This window comes from Parasteatoda tepidariorum, chromosome 9 (assembly GCF_982258835.1).
Source record: "Parasteatoda tepidariorum strain Cologne lab strain chromosome 9, Ptep-v5.0, whole genome shotgun sequence".
Classification (NCBI taxonomy): domain Eukaryota; kingdom Metazoa; phylum Arthropoda; class Arachnida; order Araneae; family Theridiidae; genus Parasteatoda; species Parasteatoda tepidariorum.
The window spans coordinates 92,499,984-92,523,742 of record NC_141763.1 but is presented as its reverse complement, the minus strand read 5'-3'; the positions used below and the strand labels follow the sequence as shown (position 1 = coordinate 92,523,742).

Below are 23,759 nucleotides of genomic sequence, written 5' to 3'. Positions count from 1 at the left end.
GACTACAATGTACAAATCTTACTTAAAATATTTATTTAAATGTTTGTTTAAAAATTCATAATACGTGTAAAACAAAGTGTTAAAAACTTTTTTTAAAGCGTTTTTTACAAATTAATATTTTCTTGTACTATGATGCATAAATAATTACATAATTATTAAGTTCGATCGTAATGTTCAATTTCTAAATGAAACATTAAAAATTATTTGTATGTTTAAAACAAAGTGCTAAATAAATTTTAGAAAAAAAAAACGCTTTTAAAACACTATTTTTTGTTATTATCATTTCAGTTATTATAGTTCTATTATAGTTCATTTACGTCACACTAGAGCTGCACAATGGGCTATTGGCGACGGTCTGGGAAACATCCGCACACTGACAGCAGCCAGTGATGCTTGACTTCGGTGATCTGCAGGGAACTGCGTCTTAACGATCAGTCCACTGCGGGACCTTATCTTTTCAGATAAATAATTAAATTAAATTAAATAATGACCGAATTATGAACGAAAAACAAAGTCAGATTTAATTTCTTAGAAATAAAAAAATTGTGATATTCGATAATATATTTAGCTAATTAACAAATAATATGAAAAGAATATTTTTAAAAAAAAATTATTATACTCTCTAATAAAACGAAGTGCTCAATGATTTAAAAAAATGAATAAAATACGCAAACCTTTTAAATTTTTTTGTATAAACAAAGTTGATTGACTTATGTCCAAATCCAAATGACAAAAATAAATTTTGTTTTAACTTTATTTCTAAAAATAAAAACAACAAGATTTATAAATTTAAAATCAGTAATAAAAACTCATTAAATTATTAGAAGTTTCATCCAAAAAGTTTTCAATAAATTAAAAGAAAGTAAAAAAATAACCTAACAAATTCAATTCTTTATAGGCGCCTAAATTAGATTGCCGATAATTTTCACATTTAAAAATAAAAAGAAGTTTTCTTTAAAAAAAAAACTTATCTAATTAATGAAGAAATTCTTCTTTATATATTCTTTTCAATAATAGATTGCCTTCAGAACAAGGTAACATCGGCGATCACGAAGTTAGTCCCACTGAAAATAATATACAAGAAAAGTCGCGACAAAGAGAAAAAAAAGCTAAGAGGTGCGAAAAGGAACATGCGATATAACGATATGTGTTCTCAAAACTCTGATTCTACAGCTCACCGATCAAGGCCATTTCAACATAGCGAAACGAAAATTAATTAATATAATTTAATTTTCTAAATAATGCAACAATTTAACAGTTTGACAACCAACAAATAAATAAACCTACAAGCAGCTATTATTAAACGATAGCAAAAAAAATTGATAGCCATTAGTTGTCTTTTGTACCACTTTTTTTTCATATTTATGGTAAGAAACAATTTATTTAAAAGTTTTTTTTGTTATCATTATGTACAAAAATGTCTTATTTCAAATTTTAAAGTTACAAATGCTTAGTAAGATATTATTCACAACTTCACGCCAATTCAGAACTTGGTTGCGAAAAGATGGAAGATTAGTTATCAAACTAGAGACAAAACATCATAGTTGAGAAAAGGTGATTTTTTAGAACAGAGGCTGCTGGGAGATCGGGAGAGAAACTTCTAAAGTGTCATATAATGGCTAAGAAATGTTTGACTGACTTATTTTAAAATTCTTTAATAAATTAGCTTAATCGTAAATAAATATATGTAAGAAATGTAATAGTTGGACGTATTGCATCATCCTAAAAACCACGAACTTCCTCATTGAAAGGCGCCAGCCAGGCCAGAAGGGAAAAGCCCCGTTATCCACAGACCCTAGACGGGAAAAGTCCCGAGAATTAAACAAACTTAACTCTTTTCGATTGAACAATCTAATTTAGTATTCATTCTTGATCCAGCACAGCTGCGAGTAGACAGCTCTCACCGGTCATGATATCGCTGTTAAACTTATTTTCTTTTTCTTATTAAATGTTAAATTACATTATTAAACTATTGTCTTTTTTTCCTCTCTTGCTCCACAAACTCCTACATATATATCATTTTTATATAAAATTTTTTAATCCTCTGTTAATACTAACACCAAGGAAAAAGACAGTAAGCCTACTTCAAAAATGACCGCTCGACCATCCTGATGACTTTACTAATTTTTGGTGTTATCCAACTAATTTTTTTGTGTGATTTATGCAACATTTAACTGAAATGATGCTATAAAGTTAATCAAACTATGAATAAATTTTGTTTAATCTGCCTACAAGTACAAAAATTATTTATCAATTATTAAATTTAGATATCAAAAATAAGTTTCCTTCAACAACATAATAAAAAAAGTACAGTAAAGCAATCCTGCAATAGCCCAGGGAGTAATGGAAGTTAGAGTTGAACAATTTTGTGAAAAAATAACATGACGGCTGCAATGTTATTGTGGTCAGTACTGCACAACTAGACAAGCTGGATGGGCTTCAAACTGCAACAAAGGAATGAACCTTTGTTCTACACAGTGACAGTTCAACGCCATAACCATTGAACCATCGTGTCTCATAACCTAATAAAGGTTGAACATTAAAAAACCCTGAATGCTTGACATTTTCATTCAACAAATAAATTTAAAAAAATCTACAGGATTTTATTCAAAAAAAATTTTTTTTTTTTTAAAAAAAGGATTTTTTTTGCTACTTTAAAATATTTTATATATATTTCTTTTACATCTTAATTTCTCTAACTCAAAAATATAAATACTAAATACTTGGATTTTTATATTTGTTTTATTCAATAAAATTTCAATATAAATGACCTTATAATCAGTAAGATTTTTACACACATTTTCTTAGTATCAAACTTCTACTTAATAGATTTAAAAAAAAAAAAAAAAAACAGAGCAGGAAAATCTTTAATATTTGTTACCTGATCATGTGACTCAGCATAGGCAACCGTTGATTCCATCCATCTACGATTAGTCAAAGTATGAACAATATTCCCCATATTCCATTCCTCATCTTGTTGTTCTTTAAGAAGCTATAAAGAACATCAATATTAAATAAACAAAACTATATTTATTTATTTTAAAAAGATTTATTCATTAATAGATTAGTCAATAAATATTCCCTGTATTCCATTCCTCCTCTTCTTTTAAGAAGCTATGAAGAACACTATAAAAACTGCAATTATTTATTCTAAATAGTTTTATTCATTACTCAATTATGAACAATATTTCTCATTCAGTTGTTCAAGATGCTATGAAGAGCATAAAGAAAATTATAATCATTCATTTAAATAGTTTTAATCAAATAACACAATAAAATAAGATTGCTATATACATTAATTTAAAATTGATCTTTCTCAACAAACTTAAAAAATAATAAAGGTGCACTCAAACAATATTACATATTTGACATAATTTGATTTGAATGCAAGATTTAATAGCAAAAGGTTAAAAAAAAGAACAGGCTGCGTCAAACACATAGTTTCAAAACGTTCAGAGTTGAAAGTACTTAAGTAAAATTTTTGATTGTAAAACACATAAATAAAATCAGATAAAACGGTAATTAATATTAAAACAGTGCAGTGCATAGATAAAAACATACAAAAGCAAATAAAATCTGATAAAAAATAGTGAAAAATCAGTTAAAACTACCAATTATGCTTACTTAAAATAGAGATACTAAAAAAGGTAAGACAATGTCAATTAAAATACAGACAATTGATTAAATTATGGTGGTTGGTTGGTTAAAGTTTATTGGTACAAGAGCCAGAGGTGGCTATACTGCGGCAGTCACTAGGTAAAAGCACTTTTACTTATATTAATGAATACAGTCCTATTGTTTTGATGAACTAGATGAGATTGTGATGTATAGGGTCACTAAGTAAGGATGAAAGATGGGGATAAAATCTGTCAAAAAGTTTCTTCCTCAAATACAGTGAAACCTCCGTTAAGCGGATATTCATGGGACCAAAAAATTTGTCCGTTTGCGAGAGTTGTCCGTTTACGGGAAGGGTACCCTAATAACGAAATTTAACACCGTAAATCGTTTTTAGAATATTCTCAAAGATGTAAAAAAAATTAAATAATATCTACAAGGATACTATAAATATCTACAAGAATATTTATTTAAACAATAAGAAAGATAAAAAAGAATATATAAAGAAGTTTGATATAAATACATAATTCTGGATGTAGCTACAGATAAATAAATATAATTTTCCTATTAGCATAGATACTCAAGTTAGACATATGATACCAAATAGGAGAGTACTGCCCTCAGTCCGTTCAATTATTAGGTTCACATCCCCTTACACCTACTTATCATTTGATAGGGAACATGGTTAATACCTTCTTGGAAAATAAACCTCCCATGATTCACAGAAAAAAAAGTAATGCATACCTGTAAGTCATGAGGATCTATGGAGATGATTATTCACAATTGATCAGCTATCAAGCGTCTAAATAAATGTTTCATTTATAAAAACACCTCAAAGATTATACTTCTGTTCTCTTTTTTTTACCCCAGTTGTGTTAAATACAGTCTTCAAATTGATAAGAAAATTAAAGAAATTTTCAATGGGGAAGAAGCATTGAGAAAAGTCATTCCAACTTGAGGGGTCTCATAACCTGTGTGGTGCAGATGAAAAGATCAAAAGATGCCGATGTCAGAATTATTTCAGGAGTGCAGTACCATTTTCTCTCCTTTCTTTACAAAGATAAGGCAAGGGGACAGGAGAAAGATTGATTTTTCGGTGGTGAAATAGCTTAACAATATTTTTAGTTATGGATAAGGCAAAAAGTTTTATTTACATGCTTTAAAAATGGCGAAAAGTTGCATTTTTTTTAGCTTGCAATTTATTTAGAAAAAGTAGTGTCCGGCTTGTAGAGATAAAAAAAACAACGTTTCAGGATCAAAATGACTGTCCGCGTCCGGTTATGAGACTGTCCGCTTTGCGGAGAATGTACGTAATGGTTTATTCATAGAAGATTCCAAGGGGAATTAAAAATATGTCCGTATTGAGAGCCGTCCGTTTTGCAGGAGTGTCCATAACAGGAGGTTTCACTGTATTTGAATTGTCTGCAGTCAGTTAATATGTGTAAAATATGGTGGATTTGAGTAAAACTTTACAAGTATGTAATGGTCTGCAATGTTCCAATTATGTAATGAACTAAGTATGAATGGAAAATACAGTTAAACTCATTTATAATGAGCGCAAAGGGACCAGAGCATTTGTTCCTTACAGTAGAATACTCATACAAAAAGAGTATGTGAAAGAAGAAAAAAAAACATTAAAGTTCATATATACTTATATTATAAATTTACAGCGGACAATTATTTTTTATTTCTGTTTACTGCATACGAATTTAGTTATTTTGCTTTGAACTGTCTTTTTGTTACTGTTCTTAAGATTAGTCTTGCAACTCTAAAAACATTATCGACAACAAAAAAGAATTCCTTGATCTGAAATACATCAAAAAGGTATTTTTTTCCCCAAAGAGGAATTACCTGAGCTGGAGAGATAAAATGTAGTAAAAAAATTTTCAATCATAATATTAAAACCAAGGTTTGCTAGTTAAAAGTGAGCTATGCTTCAACACACTTAAAATTATATCAAGCAAGCATTTTCAACTTCTTTGATAAATCCAGATTTTCATTAAATCATGGCTCATTTTACGCAAGTTTGACTGTATACAGTTAAAGTTGAACAGACGTGTTAACATTTTTAATATAAAATAGCGAAGTAATTTTGTTTTACTTCCAAAAACAAAACTATTAAAACACATTTTACTATTTAAATTACATAATATAGTAATGACTACACCATAGAATAAATATTATCATACTGTAAGAAGCTCTGCTGACGTATGCCATTAAGGCAGAGGGGTGTTCTTGTTTTTCCAGTGGCGCCATCTATGGCCTGGAATTCGACTTCTGCCACACCGATATGTCACACCCGTTTATAGGGTGGATCCATTCATACATCCACAGATCGTAATTTTGACCTGAATCAGAGAACGATCAATCTCCAATTCAGTACCCCCAGAGTTTTTGATTTGTTATGGGAACATGGAGGACTTTGAGACTCGACAGATTTAACATGCATCAGTCACCATTTACTACACAGGGAGTCTTCTGTCGGCAGGGATCGAACCTACGTAAGAAGCTCTGCCATTGCTATAGCAATGCCATCAAGTCAAATCAATGAGCAATGCCAAATTTAAAACTAAGTCCCATAAAAGGGACCCTCTACAATAAAAAGAGTACATAAAACATGAACAGTAATCTTCCTACCTCAATCCACTTGTCAGGAATAGCCATTCCTAATCTATAATCAAAGCCTCCACCACCGTCAGAAACAGGTCTACAAAGAGCAGGCATGCCAGAAACATCCTAAATAAATAAATTCCTAAATGTTTGGTTTATTGTGATTTATATGTACAGAGTGTTTGGTAATCACTGCTCTTAATATATTTTAGAATACTTGTTTAAAACAAAGCAAAATAAAATACGCACATTAAGAATAGCAAATTAATATTCAAGTGAGGAAGGAACAAAAACATTATCAAAATTTGACGAAACAATAGTGAAGGAGATATAATTAGAAACATCAGAAACAGATTACTGGATGGAATTTGAAGATGCTTTTAATAATCAGTTTTCAGCTTCTCTCAGAGTCATCCGAAAGCCAAACAGGTTTTAATATTTCAAAGCCTGTATTTAACAAAAAGGTGAAAAACACCAGATAGATCATTAATTTTGTTCATGAACTTTTTACTTGAAATATTTTTAAAAAAAGTAAATAAATCCATTTTTCAAACAAAAATTTTTTTCATAAACATTTATACTATATTTAGCTCAAGGACATATGAAAATAGACACTAACTTGAGTAACAAAAGAAAAAAAGCTTTGAGATGAAACTTTGTGATTCTTTACTACTTTGGGGACCCACATAAAAGTACTTAATTAGTGAATGATCCCCAAGTTAAGTTCAAGGATTACAGTACTGATCTATAAAAAGAAGAGCGCGAGAAGGTCATTAGCTTGCTAGTAACAAAGACGATGGTGCTTCACCAACAATGAAATTAACATGAGAATTAAAATTTGCTTTTGTTTTTAGGGAACAAAAATTGGCAATGTTAAATTGGTCCCCGTGATAAGCAAAAATTCGAGATCTCTCATTCAGATTTCAAAGGGTGGAAAATTAAGCCTGAAACTGAGAATCTTTTGCAAAATTCAGCAGAATTTCTCATGAGAATGCAAGAATCCCTCCCACCGAATCCAGCTCAGTATATGCATAGGCAGACCCTCTAGTATATAATCAATCATTTAAAATGATTGGCGCTTTCATACACTACGGACTGATGGTGTGCCGAAATAGCTTGCGGTTGAATGAATTGTGAAGAACAATGTAAAATCCACGCTCTTTATGTAATTCGTGGCAAAAATTGATATGGTAAAGAAAAAAACTTCAATTTTGGAAAGAGAAAATTAAGAATTTTTTAAAAACATCCAATGAAATAAACACCCTTAAAAATCGAATATCGAAAATAAGCACCTTCAATCACTATTTTAAAAACACTACACACCCTGTTAAATATGATTATCATTATAAAAAGTTTTAAAAGTCATCTAAACAGCAACTTCTTCAAGTAGAATTTAAAATTTTTTTTATCTAATAATAAAATATGTTTCACAAATAATTTTTATTCACAGTATTCTTTTTAATGGTCAAACATTTTAATCAACAAATTATAACAGAACATTTAATGCAACGTAGAACATTTAATGCAATCATCAGATAAATTACTAAAGGATATTTTAATGATTTTATAATTTAAATGTACTTTGATAATGAGTCTCTTGCTTAAGAAGAAAAAAATATCAAATGTTTAAAAGTCAGCTGTAAAAAAAGATCGATGCCAGATGGTTTTTATAAAAAAAAATTTTTTTCAAAAAGTGTAGCTTTTTAAAAAATAGCCAGCATTTTTTTCTTTTCTTTTCACTTTTACTTCAACTATTCATCCCTGGTAGCAAAAATCCTCCAGCACAGTATCGGGCATTGCAATTTATCACAGTATCTGCAGATTATTTTTCATCTCAGATTAAAGGGGAAAAAGAAAGAACAAATGGGAAAAAAACTTGCAAGCACAAAAAAACAGAACAAGTAAAAATTAAAAATAATTTTTTCTAAGAAATGTTTACATTCTCATTTATAAAAATAAAAAAATAGTTTTCCTTTTTTTTTTCAAAAAAAAAAAAAACATTTATACAGAAGAAAGACATTTAATGTTTTTTATTGTCTACAAAGTATCTGCGATAGTATGGTAATGAATTTCATTTCACAAAACTTTAAATAGACACAAATCAGAACACTATGAATAAAAATTTTGTTAATTTCTCAATTTAAAAAGAAAAGATTTTATTTTAATATCATCATCTACAAGCTCATCCTTTTTCCTGATTCTTTATTAGGCTTAGTATTAGCATCTGTTTTCTCTTTAAAACGAACCTTAGACACAGTTTTAAAATTTATTAGTTTCAAATTGTGCTAACTATTTGTTTGATTAAGCCTAATTTTTACAATAATAATATTTGCCTGACTACATTGAAGTCACAGGCAAATTTAAATATTTTAAGATTGTGCTGCAGATTGACTCCGCAAATTCTACGATCGAAATACACGTGTACATTATTCTATTGATGATTAATCAATAAAAAATAGAAATTACCTTTCTATAATAAGCAGTGATAATATGAGGCAAAAAGCACACCAAGTTAAAAAAAATAATACATTTTAAAACTGATAATGCTTAACAGAGGTTTTCGAACGAAATAAGTTCGGATAGTTAATACTAGCAAACATAATTTGTATAAAATGTAAATACCTCTGCTATAGTTAAACTTTCAGGATATAAAACTTTGAGCATATGATTTGCTAGCATGAGGTAAGTCAATGATTCAGTATCAGTATTAAGGCCAAAGTACTCATTATAGTCACCGCTGAAACCTGTGCCCATTCCATGGTGATGATAGAGCATGGAAGTTACCCCATCAAATCGAAATCCATCAAACTGATACTCGTCCATATACCAGCACAGATTAGAGAGAAGGAATCTTAACACTTCCCACCTATCATGAAAAAGACAATTTAAAGGTGAATAAATCAAGATCAATTTTCAAACATCAATTTTAAAGCAAATGTTTTTATATTATTTATTTATTTTTCAAAAATTTTCCCTTCATTTACATTGTGGACATACGTCATTTTTATATACTATAGCTGTTTTTTTACGCAGATCTCCAGCAGCAGTTAGACACAAGCAAATTTTCAACTTAGCTAGGGGGGAGGGGGAGTGCCTTGTGCAAAAAACTAAATGGTCATACCATATGAATTCATTCAAAAGTGGTGCTACCAATTCCAGTTTGTAACAAAGGAATAATTAAAATCAGCACAGTACATTTGTTTCCCCCTTATTATTTTTTATTGATTTGAAACTGAGTCAAGTGTGCCAATTTTGTGCAAAATCTTGATGTTTCTGCATTTTGTTTTAATATGGAATTATTTTGACACTAAAATCATGAATTGCACTTTAGTTAAATTTTTCCTTTTGAAGTTAGTGCTATGGATTTTTGCATGTTTCTTTAGAAATTTCGATATTTTTAATTCTAGACAGGGAAGATATATAATCATTACAAAGGGCCAATTTTTAATAATGCGTTTGAGTAATTATTTCTTAATTTGCTATAATTTTTTATCAACCTAGTTTTTCAATTATTTTTGTGTTATTATTAATTCCCAAATGATTTTAATAGATTTTTATTAACATTTAATGCTGTATTTAAGTAATTGCTTTTTTTTTTGACATACTGTCTTTCATGATAAATCTAAGTGTCTACAAATTTTCCACTAGTTTCTAAGATCTTGTTTATTTTTACCAGAACATTATTAGAACATGCAAAATTCTGAAATGAGGAAAATTGCACAATAATACGATTTTTCACTTCAAATTTACTGTATACAAAATACTGTAAGTCTCACATTTTCTGTTGCAGCAGTTACCTGGAAATCAGTTAATGATAGTTCTCCACAAACACTGATAAGTATGCCGTTTCTTTTAAAAAGTTTCCGTTTGACTTTTTTCCTTTAAATAGTTCTATAAGGGATCTTCATAGTTAAAAACTTTAAATGAATATGAAACAATATTTTTAGCACAAGTATTGGTGCTACTAGACAGAGTTAATGTAGAGCAAAATACAAGAGTACAAATCATTCTGCTTCATTTCTCCTTTCCATTGTCACTGGAGCATGTTAATAATTTACATTTATTATTACACAAAATATTAAAAATAGATATAATCTGAGGTTCAGAGTACCACATTAAGTAGTTCATCATACTTCAGCCCTGTAATGAATAAAAATGTCTTATCTAGTTGCGTAAAATGAAACTCAAATTCAATTTGATTTTAGAGAGCACCACAAGGAAGTGAAACACAGACGTTTTAAAACAAAATATAGGAGACAGTAAAAAATCTACACAATCCATGGGAAAAAATCTCCTATCTAGACCTCTTTCTCAGAGTTACAAATTTTAGGCAGGTAGAAACTTTATTTACATCCCACTAGAGCTGTACAATGGGATATTGGCAACGATCTGGGAAACATCCCTGAGGATAATCCGAAGACATGCCATCGCAATTTTGCTCCTCTGCAGAGGGTATGGCTCTCAGCTCAACTTTTTACATTGGTGATGCTGGTTGGTTGGTTAGTTGCAGTGTATTGGCACACGAGTCAGAAATGGCAATGCAATGCCCTACTGAAAATAGGACTCTTACACAGTGAAACAGAAGTGGGTTAAGGACTTGTTGGGGTCTCGAATGCACCAGGGGCACACAAATGATTGCTCCTAAGAGGGCATTGGAGTTGTTTTATTTACTGACTAACCTCCTGAGCTAAAGGGAATCATATATATTTTAATCATATTTTGTTATGTCCTTCTCTTCAACACAATTAATGTTTCTGAAATATACGGGCTGCTGGTGAGGTGTTGAGATTTCTTTTTAGCTTATAATTTCAAATAATAAGTAAAAAAATATAAATTAAAGATTTTTTAATTTTATTTTTGCCATCAGTGGATATTTTATTAAAAAAAATATTTTTAAAAAAACTTATTCAACAAATACGGAGAAAATTGAGTATATAAGGGTAAACAAGAGATAGTCGTAAAATACAGGAGTCCTTGTCAAAAAACAGGAGACCTGGCAAGTATGAATTTGTTTTTAATATAGTAATAAGTTTAATTTCCTTTTGAAATGAACTTAAAAGTTATATAACATTTTGTATACGTCAAAAAAATTTCAGATTTCTTTTTTAAGCAAAACATGAAATCTTAAATACTTATTTCTAACAAAAACCTGTCTCATCGAAAGATAGAGAACTGAACTTTTATTTTCATTCCCTAATAGTCAGAAATTTAACATACTGAGTGTAATCAAAGAGTCTGCTTCCCCATAGACTGTGTTCTCCTCTTCCACCATCATGGAAAAAGCAAGAATTGGTTCCATCAAATTGATTTATTCCATCCAGAACATTTTTGGAAGCATGGCTGTGCACAACATCCAGCAGTACGTAGAGTCCGTGAGCATGGGCATTGTCCACAAGTTCTTTCAACTCTTCTGGGGTACCGAAACGACTAAAGATAAAGGAAAGGTTTATTTAAATGAAGCATATAACACACACATGTATATTTCAAACTGAAAAATCAGGTTTGAGTTTAAAATGTCAGAAACTCTACATGAAATTTGGCAAAATTATAATATTAAAAAGTGTTTTAAGTGCATATATTATCTTACATATAATTATTTCACTGAGGGACTCTGTGATGTACTGCTGATATATTAACTGTTCTGATGATGTTCTTTAACAGTTTCATATCAAAAGTTCAAAAAATAAAATATAGAAAATCAAAGGTCTTGTTTTAACTTTAACTTTGATGAAATATAAGAATTGGCGCCCGGTGGCTGAGCGGTAGCGCTGTCGTGTCACAGGTCCCTGGTCCGATCCTCGGGCAGTGCAAGGTTGACTCAGCCTTTCATCCCTTCAGTGGGTCGATAAATGAGTACCAAGCATGCTTGGGAACTAAACACTGGGGGTTCCGCGTTTGGCTGACCACCTGACCAGAATATCTGCTCCTGCACCCCAGAGCCCAAGGTCAAGAAAACTGAGATGGGCACAGTAGGCCTTGGCCCTCTTAATGGGCTGTCGCGCCACTGAGTTAGTTATATCCCTATTAAGCTATCTGATTCCAGCCATTTTGTACAGGATTAATGTACATGAAACCTTCAAATGTTTAATTAAAAAAATTAAGTCGATAAATTTTTTCAAAAATTTGAGAGAAAATATAGATTGAGATTTTGCACCTTAATTGAACTAATTGTAACTGAAATATTAGGTGCTAAATATATTACTTGAACAGATAAAAATAGAACAAAGTTTTATTCAATGACTACATGACTTTACTTGAAATAATTCTAGAAAAAAATAGTTGAAGGTAAAAACACTTTTATAGTGTGTAAGTGATATAATTTTTGGTATAAGAGCCATGCTATGGCTGTGCCACACCTAAAACTAGATTAAAAATAGAGCAACAAGGTTATGATGTAATAACTTGGTTGAAAATGAAACTAAATTGAATTTTAAAAGCTGACGTTTTTGAATTTTGGAAGAAAAATAAAAATAATTTGTATTTGAAAGAGTGCTTAACAATAATATTTAAAATTAAACTAAAAAAATATCAAATTTAATTAAACTTACCTGGAAGCAGCAAAAAAACTTGAGACCTGATATCCAAAGCTGCCGTAATAAGCATGTTCCATGATTGCCATCAGTTGAATAGCATTATAACCTGACAGATTTAATAACTAGAATTAATTTAAAATAATTTTATACATCCTTTCATATAAATACAAGGCCTTGATGATAAAAAAATGACTAAAATTTAGTTTAAATAAAAGTTCAAAAACATACCTTGATTTTTAATTCTGGGAATAACATTTTTACTGAAATAGCTGTAACTGGCAACTGCTTCGGCTGGTGATGAAATTCCAACATGGCATTCATATATTTTCATATTTTTTGGCCTTTTTGGCTTTTGATGCTTGAAGGAATATTTCTAAAATTCAAAAAAATATTTAGCAAAATAGGTCAAAATAATAAAACTGGATGGAGAAAATTAAATTCTTAATTAGATAAAAGCAACAAAAGAAAAGGCAACAAAATAAAAAATAGGGTCATTTTATAAAAAAACATTTTTAAAGAACATTATAATTAGAAATTTTCTTTAAAAGATAAATAAAGAGTAAATAAAATACAGTACAACTAAAAACATAATGGCATAAAAACATAATGACAAAATTATTATAATGATTTGAAAAGAAAATCTACAATATAGGAAATTAAGTAATTATATCTTGAATTGGAGAAGAGCAAAAAAGACATTCTCAAGAAAGGTTGCTTTTTTTAACATTTTTGCATCATAGGGCACATCAATGAATTTGAAATATCTCACAAACATAACTAATTTCAAACAAAATTGCAATGTTTTATTAATTTTTTAAAATTCCTGTATTTTATCATTTTTGTTGTCAAAAACAAATAAAATATGATTAAATAGTAGACTCCAGATTATCTGGTCTAATGTTTATGAAGGGTAGACCTGACATTAAAATAGCCGGAGAGGATTAAGTTCCATTTTTTAATCCTCTTCCACATAATTAAATATATGCGTTATGATAAACAATAAGTGAAAAATATGCTGAAGGTTTACTAATAATAAATTACACAAGAATGTAAAAAATGTACAGACCACTACATTTGCATTTTTTTTCTTCTCTTCAACCTTACACCATGAAAGTTTCCAATATTTCTTATTTTTTACTAGGCTGGATAATCATGAGCCTACTGTTTTTAGATACCGACTAAGCAAACTTTAAATTCACAGTTAGCCAACACTTTCAATAAAATAAAATAATTAACACGCCTTATATAAGTAAGTTTAAACTATATAAATATAGTGGTGATTAAAATAAATTTAAAACAATCAAGCAGAAATTTTGCAGCACTAAATATGAAAATAAAACCTTTTGCACTTTGTCTAGTAGTTAGCAAGTATAACAACCCAATTTTCTAGTGAAGAAAATATGTGTTTAAAGTAAGACAGAACCTTTTATTTATAAATGGAACATTTCACTCCTGATAACCACTTTGAAGTAAGGGATTACAATAAGATTATGTGTCATTTAACATTTAAAAAACTTATAATATGTGTTCATATTCTCACCAATCATTAAATCTCAGTCACTTACCTCATTAGGGGGAGGGTTCCAGAATCTTTGATCAAAAACTATTTGTTTATGTGGTTGAACAACATAAGTTGACCAGGGGGATAAGCGATCTTCCATTTTTCCATTACGAGTCAATATAACTAACTAAAAAAAAACTAAGTTAATAGAATGCAATATAGGTTACAAGAAACATCGAATTAAAATCTTTGAGTACCTTTATGGTACTATTATGTGCGATTGGGCAGCTACCATCAGAATTTGGAGGTATTTCTAATTCCCATTTCCCAAAATCCAGTTTCTTAAAAGGATGTGTCACCCTTTTCCAGTCATCTAAAAAAAAGTGATTTGGAATTATTATTTTTATACATAAGAATGACAATTTCATTATTATTTGTGTGTAGTATATAGGTCAAACTTAAATCTTTTCAAAAGAAAATAATTTGCACTTACTACATCTAATTAAAAAACAAATTAAAAAAGTAAACTAATCTAAACATTATTCATTCAATGTTAGATTTTGCTGTAAATTGGTTAAAAAAAAATTATAAAAAATTAGAAAATTTGCTTCACCAATTTGATTATTTTTTTCTTTGAAATGGATAAAAAGAAGCATCTAAATCAGAAATAGCTACATTTTATGAATGCTAAAAAGTGGTACAGAATTTTTATTAATAATAAGAAAGATAATTTAAGTTTTTAAACTTTTTTTTAAAATTTTGGTCAATAATTACAGACTTTTTGGACACATTCCAGTTCTAAAACTAGTTAAGAATGTTTAATACAATAATCCTATTTTTGACCTATTATAATGTAAAGTTCTGTTCTGGAAAACTGAAGTAAATTAAAAAAATTGAAAACCACCGTAATAATAATGGGAGAGAAAGCATTTTTTTCTATATTTGTTAAAAACTTCAAGACTTTGTAACTATAACTATGTGTCTAGTACCAAAGTCAATTTGAAATGTCCAAAATTAAAACCATGTTTGTTGTTGTTGTCATCCTCCATTAAGGCATAAGGCAGAGGGGGTGTGATTGCTCTTGTTTTCCAGTGATGACATCTATGGCCAAGAATTCAACTTCCGCCACACCCGTTTATAGGGTGGGCCCACTCATACATTCAGAGATCATAAAATTGATCTGAACCAGAGAACAATCAATCTCCAATTCAGTACCCCCAGAAGTTTGATTTATTATTGGTACATGGAGGACTATATAATCTGACAAATTTAAACATGCACCAGTTACTACATGGGAAGTCTTCGACCGACTAGATTCGAACTCTCGCTCTCACAAATGTGAGTCCAGCGCCCTGCCAACCAAGCTATACCTGTCAAAACCATGTTTAAAGCTAGTTAATGAAGCTGGAAAACAGAAAAGAAAAATTTTAAACAATATTAAAAAATTAAAACATATTTCATACTGAATTCGCCACGCAAATAGACAGCTTCAGCACCTGGTGCCCATTCCACCATCCGAATACCATTTTCAGGTGTGACATGTATACCAAAGGTTTTGTAACTTCGACAAAATTTATCAAGTCCACCTTCATTTTCATCAATTTTTTTCAGTAAAGAAAGAAAGCAACCATACCTGAAAAAAAAAAGGTTTACAAGTCTAATAAGTAAAGCAATCGTAACATAATACAGTGGGTGATCGGTTAACGAACATAATCCGTTCCAAGTTTATGTTTGCTATCCGATTGTTCGTTAACCGATCATCGATTCACAATAGACTTCCACATGAAATCGATTAATTCGTTCTGGAGATCCAAAAAATTACATTTTAAAAAATGTATAATTTCTTAGTAAGTTTCTTTTAAAAAATAATACATGCATATAGTCTTGCATATTAATCAGTCCTTTTCATTTTATGCTTATGGGGCCTTGAAGAACATGTCCAATGTCGATTGCTTTTCTCTCTTTCTCAGGATTTTCCGGAAGTAATTAATAGCAGGGTTGGCAGGTTTTTGACATGTGACAGTTTAAACCATGGTTTAAACCGTCACGTCAAAAACCTCACTGTCAAAAATGTCGAAAATGTCAAAAACCTATATTCATATGTGAAATTTAATTAATACATAAAATTTATATATTTTTTATTTAGGATAGTGTTTCTAAATATGTTCTAGAAAAAATACATTTAAAATTTTGAAGAAACACTTATATTTTGAATAGTAACCAAAATCTTGTACTTTTGAAAGCTCAACTCTTTTGTAATATTATGTATTCATTTTCATGTGTTATTGAAAATCTGCAGTGATATTATTAAGAAATTTATTTGTAACCAAATTTAGTGTATAGTATAGATTATACTAAAAATTAGACATTTTTAAAGATAAACATTAGCAGTTTTGTACATTAGACATCTTTTAAAGAAAAATCTTTTTAATATTCTTTTAAATCTTCTTAATAATCTTTTTAACATAAGACAATACAAATTTAAGTGCTTTCTGTTAAATACACAGAGTAGTTAGTGTCGATTTACAGTATATTCAGCCTATTCATTTACTATGCTGAAAATTTAGTTTATCCAAATACTTGTGAATTTCATTTTGCTGAATACTATATACATAGTTTTGTTGAATATCTAAATATTCAGCTGTTGAATAATTACTTCTTGCTTTCAAGATATGCATTATTTGTATTCTTAATACAAGTGGGGGAAAAATTGCTTTAAAATGATAAGTGTAATAATTATAAATAAATATAATAAACAATATGAATTATATTTATCATTATTCACAAATATAACTACTTTTAAATTCAAATTAACATACTGGATAATAAAGATATTCGGTATAACATTAAAAATTTTTTTCATATACTTGTATCAAGTTTGTATTTATACAACATAACTTGTAAGTTCCTTATAAATATTAGTTATATGTTCCTTATATGTCAAAAATGCATAGTAATAAACTTTTAATTTTCTTAAGTATCAAAAAAAAAATTTTTTTTTTCAAAATATAAATATTTAAAAAAAATTTGTGCAAAATTTTTCTGCACATGTTATTACATTAAAATTAAGGTACTAGTTATTTTACCTTAATTTTAATTAAAAAATATTTTAAAACCTGCTGATTACCTATAGTATAATTAAATTTCAATATAATGCATGGCAACTGTTGGTAGTTTTGAAGTTTATATATTTTTTTTGGCAAACTTTAGTTTTTGACATTTTTGACGGGTTTAAACCAGTATTATACCCTTGTCATGTCAAAAACCACTTTTTGACGTCAAAAACCCAACCCTGATTAATAGCATTGTCGTTGTAAAGATCCCCAACCCTACTGACATCAGCTTAGTTTGGGTGCCATTCTAAGACCATTGCTCTGACATCCTCCCACTTTTTCAAAAGATCTTTAATGGCAGATGTTGGCATTGGTCCTCTTTCGTCTTCCTCTTGTTCAGACATTTCGCTGTGTTTCTTGGTGCTCTTCATTCAAAATTTCTTGGACTTCTTCTGTCGTCAGTTCATCTTCATGTCCCCATTATGAGCTCTTCTATGTCATCCTCGTTCACCTCCAATTCCAGATCTCTAGCAGTTGTCAAAATTTCAGAGGTGTCTCCCTGATCACCTCCGTCTCTTTGAACGAAGGATGGACACAGCTTCCGCCAAGCAGAAATCAACTGTCGCTGTGTGATTTCTGACCACGCCTTTTGAATGATACGAATAGGTTCAAGAATGTCAAATTTTTCTTTCCGAAACTTTTTTAAAGTCATTGTTGAGGAGAATTGGCTTGCTTCAAAACACCGACGAAACAGCGCGCAAGTGTACAATTTCTTGAAAGCCGTAATAACCTCCTGATCCATCGGCTGAATCAGCGAAGTCGTATTCGGAGGTAAAAACTGAACTGTCAGCCAGGGAAAGTCTGTCAACAAATTATCTTCAAGATCCTTTGGGTGTCCTGGTGCATTGCCCAATAGCAGCAGTGCTTTCAACGGCAAGTCATTGGTATCAAGGTAGTCCCTGATGCTAGGGGCACAAACTAGCCATTCCTTGAAAAAATACCGTGTGACCCATGCCCTCTGATTCGATCCCCACATTACTGTCAGTTTGCTCTTAGTTTACTTAGCTAAACGAGAAGTGGTTTAACTTCATATAACCACTAGCGTTACCTCCCAAATGTAACGCCAATTGGTCTTTCATAGGTTTATGCCCAGGAACACTTTTCTCATCTTTCGTGATGTAGGTACAATTCGGCATGCGCTTCCAAAACAAACCAGTTTCATCACAATTAAATATTTGTTGTGGATGATACCCTTCTGTTTCAATGAATTCTTGAAATTTGAGACAGTACTTCTCAACTGCTTCTTTATCTGCACTAGCAGACTCACCATGCATTAATACATGTTTAATTCCAGACCTTTTTTTAAACTTTGTAAACCAGCCAGTGGTAGCCTTGAATTCTAACTCCTCGGATGACGAACCTGGAGTTTGTTCTTTCAATTTCTCACAAATTTCTCTAGCCTTCTCTTGAATGATAGGCATACTAGTTACATCTCGTTTCATTTCCCGTTCATTTATCCAAACTAAAAGCAACCTTTCCATTTTATAATGGATGGCACTTCTTTGCTTCGCAGATGTGATTTTCGTTACTCCTTCATTCTCCATAATTCAAGTTTCATTTAGTAATTATCAATACTAAGCATGCTTTAAACATTTTTCCTTTCAGTGATCTTATTTTGTATGTAAAATGATAATAAATGTTTAATAGTAATTTTTTTTAAGGTCGAGAAGTGTTCGTTAGAATTCATTTTGTTCATTATCCGAATATGTGTTCGTTGTCCGACAAAAAATCTTTCCTGAAAGTGTTCGTTATCCGAATATGTGTTCGTTATTCGAACACAAAAATCTTTCGTGAAAGTGTTCGTTAACCGATTTGTTCGTTAACCGATCACCCACTGTAAAACAATAATTTATAGGCATAACAACTTTTTTTTTTCTAAAAGGGCAATTACATAATAGGAATCACATTATTTTCAATTTCTTTTATGGTTGAAAACCAAACTTGGGTGGGTTTTGGGTGTTAAAGGTTTTAAAAGCTATTAAATTTCTTTTATATTGCACCATAAATAATTAATTGCTGGAATTAAATTATAACTTAAATGTTAATCAAATATTCGAATTGGAAAAGAAAAAAAACAGTTTTGAAGTATTATGAAAATTTTGTATTATAAAATTAATGTTATAGAAATGAATATTTCACAATATTATAGAAAATTTGTATATTTTAATTTTAATAACAATGAAAATGGTAACGGCATTGTAAAAATGGGAGACACTTAGTAGCCTTGATCACAAGTTTCTTTTCATCCTTTGAAAGCAAAAGATAAGAAATTCCTCGAAAAAAATTTTTTTTATATTCATGTTTTTCACTTCAAGTTTTTAAAATTTGCAGAAAAATTTGTGAGTCTAACTTGATGACATTTAGAATTGATTTTTACTGATCTTTAAAGTTCTATGAACTAGTAAAGGTACCTAAATCCTCTGCTAAATATAAGTATCCTTCAACTGGATTTTTAAAGTCTTTGTTATGTTAAATAATAAAGCATTTGAAAAATAAGGATCCCTCCAATATTTCTCAAGGGGAGATTTCCATATCGTTATCTATGGCAGGATTATCACCAAGTCTTTGAAACTTCCGGGCAGTGGCCCGCGATAAACTAAAAAAAAATTATTATAGAAACGGACCAACTCTAAAGATATAACTCGCAGCCGGCAAACATCTACATGTTTTTTTCAAAAAAAATTTGCAAGTTTAAAATCTATTTGGCCCCTTGGCGATTGACCCTATTTTTATTGTTAATTATATTGATGTAGTCATATTTTTATTGTTAATTAGATTGATGTAGCTGTATTTTTATTGTTAATTAGATTGATGTAGCTGTATTTTTTTTGTTAATTAGATTAACGTAGCCGTATTTTTATTGTTAATTAGATAAATGTAGCCGTGTTTTTATTGTTAATTAGATTGAGGTAACTTTAAATAAAAATTTAAAAACAATTCTCCATAAGCGAGCACTGAAGAGGATGTCAGTGATTGTAAGGCAATTCTAGTTTTAGTGTGATGAAGTAAATTGTAGAAGTGACCAATTTAAAAAATATATAAAATTTTCATAGGAGAAAAATATATAATTTTTCTAGGAAAGAATATAATAAAAATTAAAATTAAATAAAATCCTCGAATCACATATAAATAACTTTAAAGTAAACAATACTATTTTCACTGCAGAACGGCGACTTATAGTTGCTTCAAATCCTTTTTTAGTAAACACAATAAAAAGTTTGAGTATTTCATTTCAGTTTATACCATAAAAAATCATTTACATTGTATTTAAAACACCAAATAAATTTTTATTTAACATAATGCTTGGAGTTAATGTTTAAAGATATGCAGTTTCCTTTTTATGTTCTTGTTGTGAAATTTTTCATTTTTGTTACTCAGCATCCATAAATGCTTAACTATGCCCCAATTACTGGTTTCCTTCCTCAAAAATAACCTGAGCTAAAGAGATGTTATCTTTGAAATCTTTTGATTTGCCTTCAGATTTTTTGTTCCTTACATATATCTTATGTTCTTTAAGGTTATGGCTAAATCCAAATTTTTCCCAGTTAGTAGTAAAATCTAAATTTTTAGCTTCTCACCAAAATTTCACTAAGCAACCCATACAAATTTTTATGAATATCGTTTAAAAACAAGAGTTTCTATAGATAAAAAAGAGCACTTTTTTAATTTGGACAATAATAAAAAACTTAAAAAAATAAATAAATTTTTTAACTAAACTACTAGTTAAATATCTTTTAAAAGTAGGATTACGGGAACATTACAACTCCAATAAAACACTTCAGATTGCTGTAACTGCATCACGCTAAAAAATAAAACTCAGCTCTTTGCATTTAAAAGTATGATTGAAGTCCTTATTTCCCTTTATCTTAATCATACATTTATTAAAAATAATAAAAATGGATAATTATCAACTTATTGCAATCAGATAATTTGCAAATGAAGATCCCAGCAATTATATTAGTTAAATAATATTTTACAGAAAATAAACAATACGAATTTCATCTACAATAATTATGAAATATATATTTTTTCTTAATTCTCTACTGTACCAGATCCACTAAAAATTTACCATATACTAATTTGCAGCTAAAATAATATTTTATTTAAGTGTGATTATTTTATTAAACTTATTATCTTACCGGCGTTTTATTTCTTTTTCATGACTTTTTAAATATGGATCTAATTTAAAAAGATTATCAATGCCCGGAACTACAACATCTATGGATTCTGAAGTGGACATGATTTACAATGATGAAACCTGATAAATAACAAAATTGAACATCAAGACGACTTTCGGAGGTGAATACTTCAGGGTCGTCTCAATGTAATCAAGAATTTCTTAGAGTAAAAACACTGTCACGTGTAGTCAGTTTGTTTACGTCAAGGTCAAAAGTTTTTTTTTTTTTCTTATGATATGATAAAATAATCTATATATTATTGATAACCAAAAATCCCAAATGACTAAGTAAATGAAAAATTCTGCTACTGTTACTGTAAATAAGAGTAAATTAAAATTCTTTTAAAAGTATGTAATAGAACTATTTTATTTATTATTTTTAAAAAACGATCTAAAAAATTCAAAATTGACAGGTTTTACTTATACAGTAACTACATACCTTTACTGTCACTAAAGATCCAAACATTAATCACACCACCGAAAGTTACAGAGCCGTTTTCCCTGCATGCGAAAAATGCATGCTTTCGAATCTGATTGCTGCACTCTTAGTAAATGCGGTTCACGCACTTTCGATGACACACCCAAGAGGATGAGAACGTGACTCGTAAAAAATATTTTCTGGCAAAAATCTCACAAATTAACTTCTTTATTTTTCGCAGCGAAATTCATAAGTGCGCAAACCGCATTCAGCGAGAATGGCTCTTAAGGAAGAGTTATCTCGACTGGAACTGCTAAAAAATTTTCAACTGGCTCATTACAGTAAAGAATACTTAAATTATAAAAAAACAAATGTGTGTTATAAAACGGTGAAACTAATCGTTAATTCAAAAATATACTTTATCGTTTCTATTTATGTTATTTGAATTTTATTAATGTTTATATATTTGTTGTCTTATATTATAATTATATTCAATTATATATTCAAGTGGATTAAATTTGATCATATGAATTTTAAGATATTTATTTATATTTCTGTAAACGTGCACTTCGTTATTCTCTTATTTCTATGTTTTCAACTAATTGATACTCAATTCGCGATCGCAACGAACTACATGGACGTTGTTGTATGAGACGAATTCCTGCGATTTCTAAATGAACAGTCATTCAGTTGCTCTGGAGAATGTAGCGTGTAGCATTTTAACGTCACTTCTTTATTGCGGCTTATTAAATTTAAAAAATAAAAATGTTTGATATTCTTTCCTATGTAAGCGAAAACAAAATGGTATCTCTCCTTTTTTTAATTTTTTAGAGAAGGAACATCCAAAACACATCGGAAAAATATTTGTAAATAAACAGGACAAAAAATATGAATCTTCTTATTAGATTTAAACCTAAAGAATGCAAAATCCATAAAAGCCTGCAATATCATAGTTTTATGAATCGTATGTCTTCAAACACTAAAATATGCAAAAAGTATACATAAGCACATAATTTTATATCATTTAATTTTGCAAAAAAAGTTTTTTGACAACAAATTTTATTAAAAAAAATTTTAAGTTTTAATAAATATCATTATTTATAAACTAAAAAACGCAAAATAAAGAATGCTTACGAAAAAAATAAAAAACGATTCTAAAATTTCCTTAAATTAAAAAAAAACCTTCATGTTTTGTTTTATTATTAATTGGACGTAGAAAACTATTCTATAGAGAACTATCATCAAATTAGAATAAAATATTTACAAGTTAATTTTTTATTATAAAAATCATAACACTTACCTGATTTATAAATGATATGCTCTTCGTTTGAAAACTTTAATCTGAAATACATAATATATACATAGATTAACCCTTCATTACTTTAAGATGACATACCACACAATAAAATTTTATAATTGCAAGATCTCGATATGAATTTTAATACGTATGTAACTTAAAAACATAATAGCTGAATTCTAGTTGAAATTATTCCTTCAAAACAAAAAAAATACTTACTAAGAAAATGATAAAAATGTATTAATAATCAACATAAATGATACTATTTCAAGTAATTCGGAGGATTCTTTATTGTTCTATCCGAATTATATAGATTCAGAAATATATACTATTCTATAACAATTACAGTTATGCATGTTCTGAAATTACATTTATTCATTGGAATGAAGTAAGCAATGTTAACTTCACTTTAATTTGTATTAAATTGAAGATGTTAATAATAAGCTTGTTAATAATAGAAAGGTAACAATTATTGAGAAATTGTTCTTCAAATGT

At 29.3% G+C, this 23,759-nt stretch overlaps 1 protein-coding gene across 1 annotated transcript in view; it reads right to left on the bottom strand.

Moving 5' to 3' along the window:
• Positions 1-21,995, bottom strand: part of AGBE (1,4-alpha-glucan-branching enzyme) — a 28,844-nt gene extending 6,849 nt beyond the window's left edge. The window contains exons 1-10 of the mRNA XM_087152368.1: positions 21,512-21,995; positions 15,723-15,892; positions 14,517-14,632; positions 14,324-14,446; positions 12,987-13,131; positions 12,774-12,864; positions 11,443-11,652; positions 8,848-9,091; positions 6,253-6,351; positions 2,882-2,992 (exon numbers count right to left, since the gene is read on the bottom strand). Of these exons, the coding sequence (XP_087008494.1) occupies positions 2,882-2,992; positions 6,253-6,351; positions 8,848-9,091; positions 11,443-11,652; positions 12,774-12,864; positions 12,987-13,131; positions 14,324-14,446; positions 14,517-14,632; positions 15,723-15,892; positions 21,512-21,612 (1,410 nt within the window). The 5' untranslated portion in view covers positions 21,613-21,995. The remainder of the gene's footprint in view (positions 1-2,881; positions 2,993-6,252; positions 6,352-8,847; positions 9,092-11,442; positions 11,653-12,773; positions 12,865-12,986; positions 13,132-14,323; positions 14,447-14,516; positions 14,633-15,722; positions 15,893-21,511) is intronic.
• Positions 21,996-23,759: the final 1,764 nt, after the last annotated feature.